The sequence below is a fragment of the Trachymyrmex septentrionalis genome, unplaced genomic scaffold (genome assembly GCF_001594115.1).
Source record: "Trachymyrmex septentrionalis isolate Tsep2-gDNA-1 unplaced genomic scaffold, Tsep1.0 scaffold16, whole genome shotgun sequence".
In the NCBI taxonomy this organism is placed as follows: domain Eukaryota; kingdom Metazoa; phylum Arthropoda; class Insecta; order Hymenoptera; family Formicidae; genus Trachymyrmex; species Trachymyrmex septentrionalis.
In genome coordinates this window covers 4,641,259-4,643,007 of record NW_017304758.1, presented here as the reverse complement: position 1 = coordinate 4,643,007, position 1,749 = coordinate 4,641,259, and the positions used below count along the sequence as shown (strand labels likewise).

Genomic DNA, 1,749 nt, shown 5'->3' with positions numbered 1-1,749 from the left:
TTAATAATCAGAATATATTTTGATAAAATTTTATTATTGTACAAATTCAAAGAAGGATTAAACCGCAATTAATTTATTTTTATTTTCTAAAAATTAAATAAAATCAATTAATTTATAAAATAATTGAAATAATATAGTAAAGTTTAATATAGTATAGAGAGATTATTTTATTTTTTATACAATTTTCTATAAATTATTAAAATTAAGATTTTAATGGCGCTATTGGTTATAAAAGAAGCTATATTAATTTATCCAGGGTTACACCTCTATTTATAGTATGCAAATAAGATATATATACATTAATATATACAAACAGATTGCATCATCAAAAATTTAAATTCAACTCTTTTCTCCTATTTTCAATTACTAACGTCAATTATGTAATTTGCAAGAAGTAATTTTGATAAAACGTAATCTTGACCTTTAAACTTTAGCTCAATGATTATGAAATTCTCTTATAATTATCAAACAATGTAAACATATTTTCTAAGATTGTCGCTTTTACTTCTAGATGTCACATGTCTAAAATAAACATAAAAAAAGCACACAAACCCAGATGTCCCACCAATGAGGAACTTTACACCATTCGGTACTTTTTTTTCGCTGGTCATTTTTATTAAATTAATTAATCACAATTAAACTTGTTGAATATCACGTCTGTATTAATCGTGCTATATCGATTACACGTATCTCTTTTTGTATAAAATAATTAATCACTCGACATATAAAGAAAATAATTAAAAAACTGTTTGTTCAAGGACATGCGTCCTGCCAGATGTACCGCTCATGACACAGAAGAAGTTGGAATGGTCAGAATCACTTAAGAGTCATTCGTGATCGTCCTTTGGACATTCGTGTCATACGTTATCAGCTGATTCGCAATTTACGAAAATAGCAGAAACGCCACCTTTCTATAGCATTGATACTTCCTTCGTGTTGGACTTGAATGTTGGACGCTTTATTTAGTGAAGTTACACTATAATTAGATACATATACAGTGTCATATCTAAATATTCATACATTATGACTGTGCTTGGACCACATGTATTATTATTTATGAATAATATAATGATAATTTTTAAAAAATATTGTAAATTGTACGTTTACGATATTCAGTAATTATTAAATATATTATAACAGATATTATATTTTCCTAATATTTATTAAATATTTTAAGATTATTTATTTAAATTTTTGGCAATTCTAAATTTTTGTTTTAATATTTTTCTGATCGGTCGGTAAAGAAGCTGATAATCTTATTGACAGTAGCTAATTAATTATTCTTCAAGTTACGTTTTAATCGTTTTTGTAAACTGCGAAAATTTAAATTCTTAAAACATGCACATCAGAAAAATATAATAAAATAAACAACTGAAACTCCAAGAAGTGTAAGAATTTATTAAATAAATAAGGCACACAAATGTTTCTATAAAACGTAAATATTTAAATTCTTAAAAATTTACATAATATTAGGAAAATATTAAGAAAATTGAGAATATTAGAATTATAAAATAAGAAATATTATTTAAAATTTCAAAAATGTATAATTTAAAAACTTTTAAAATTTTAGTTTTACATCAAACTTCAAGAGAAAATTTTAATTCTCATATATATTTTGCTATTGAATAATGTGGAAGCAAATATAAATTATAACTTTATTAACTATAATGTAATGTACATAAAATTTTTTTTATTTTAATTTACGTAACATAAAAACTTGTACATAAAAATTATTTTATGATTCTACAC

General features: G+C 23.0%; 1 protein-coding gene across 1 annotated transcript in view; it reads right to left on the bottom strand.

Moving 5' to 3' along the window:
• The window catches only part of LOC108746125 (mitochondrial 2-oxoglutarate/malate carrier protein-like), a 2,435-nt gene extending 1,584 nt beyond the window's left edge, over positions 1 to 851 (bottom strand). Inside the window, exon 1 of the mRNA XM_018482687.1 lies at positions 553 to 851. Within this exon, the coding sequence (XP_018338189.1) occupies positions 553 to 611 (59 nt within the window). The 5' untranslated portion in view covers positions 612 to 851. The remainder of the gene's footprint in view (positions 1 to 552) is intronic.
• Positions 852 to 1,749: the final 898 nt, after the last annotated feature.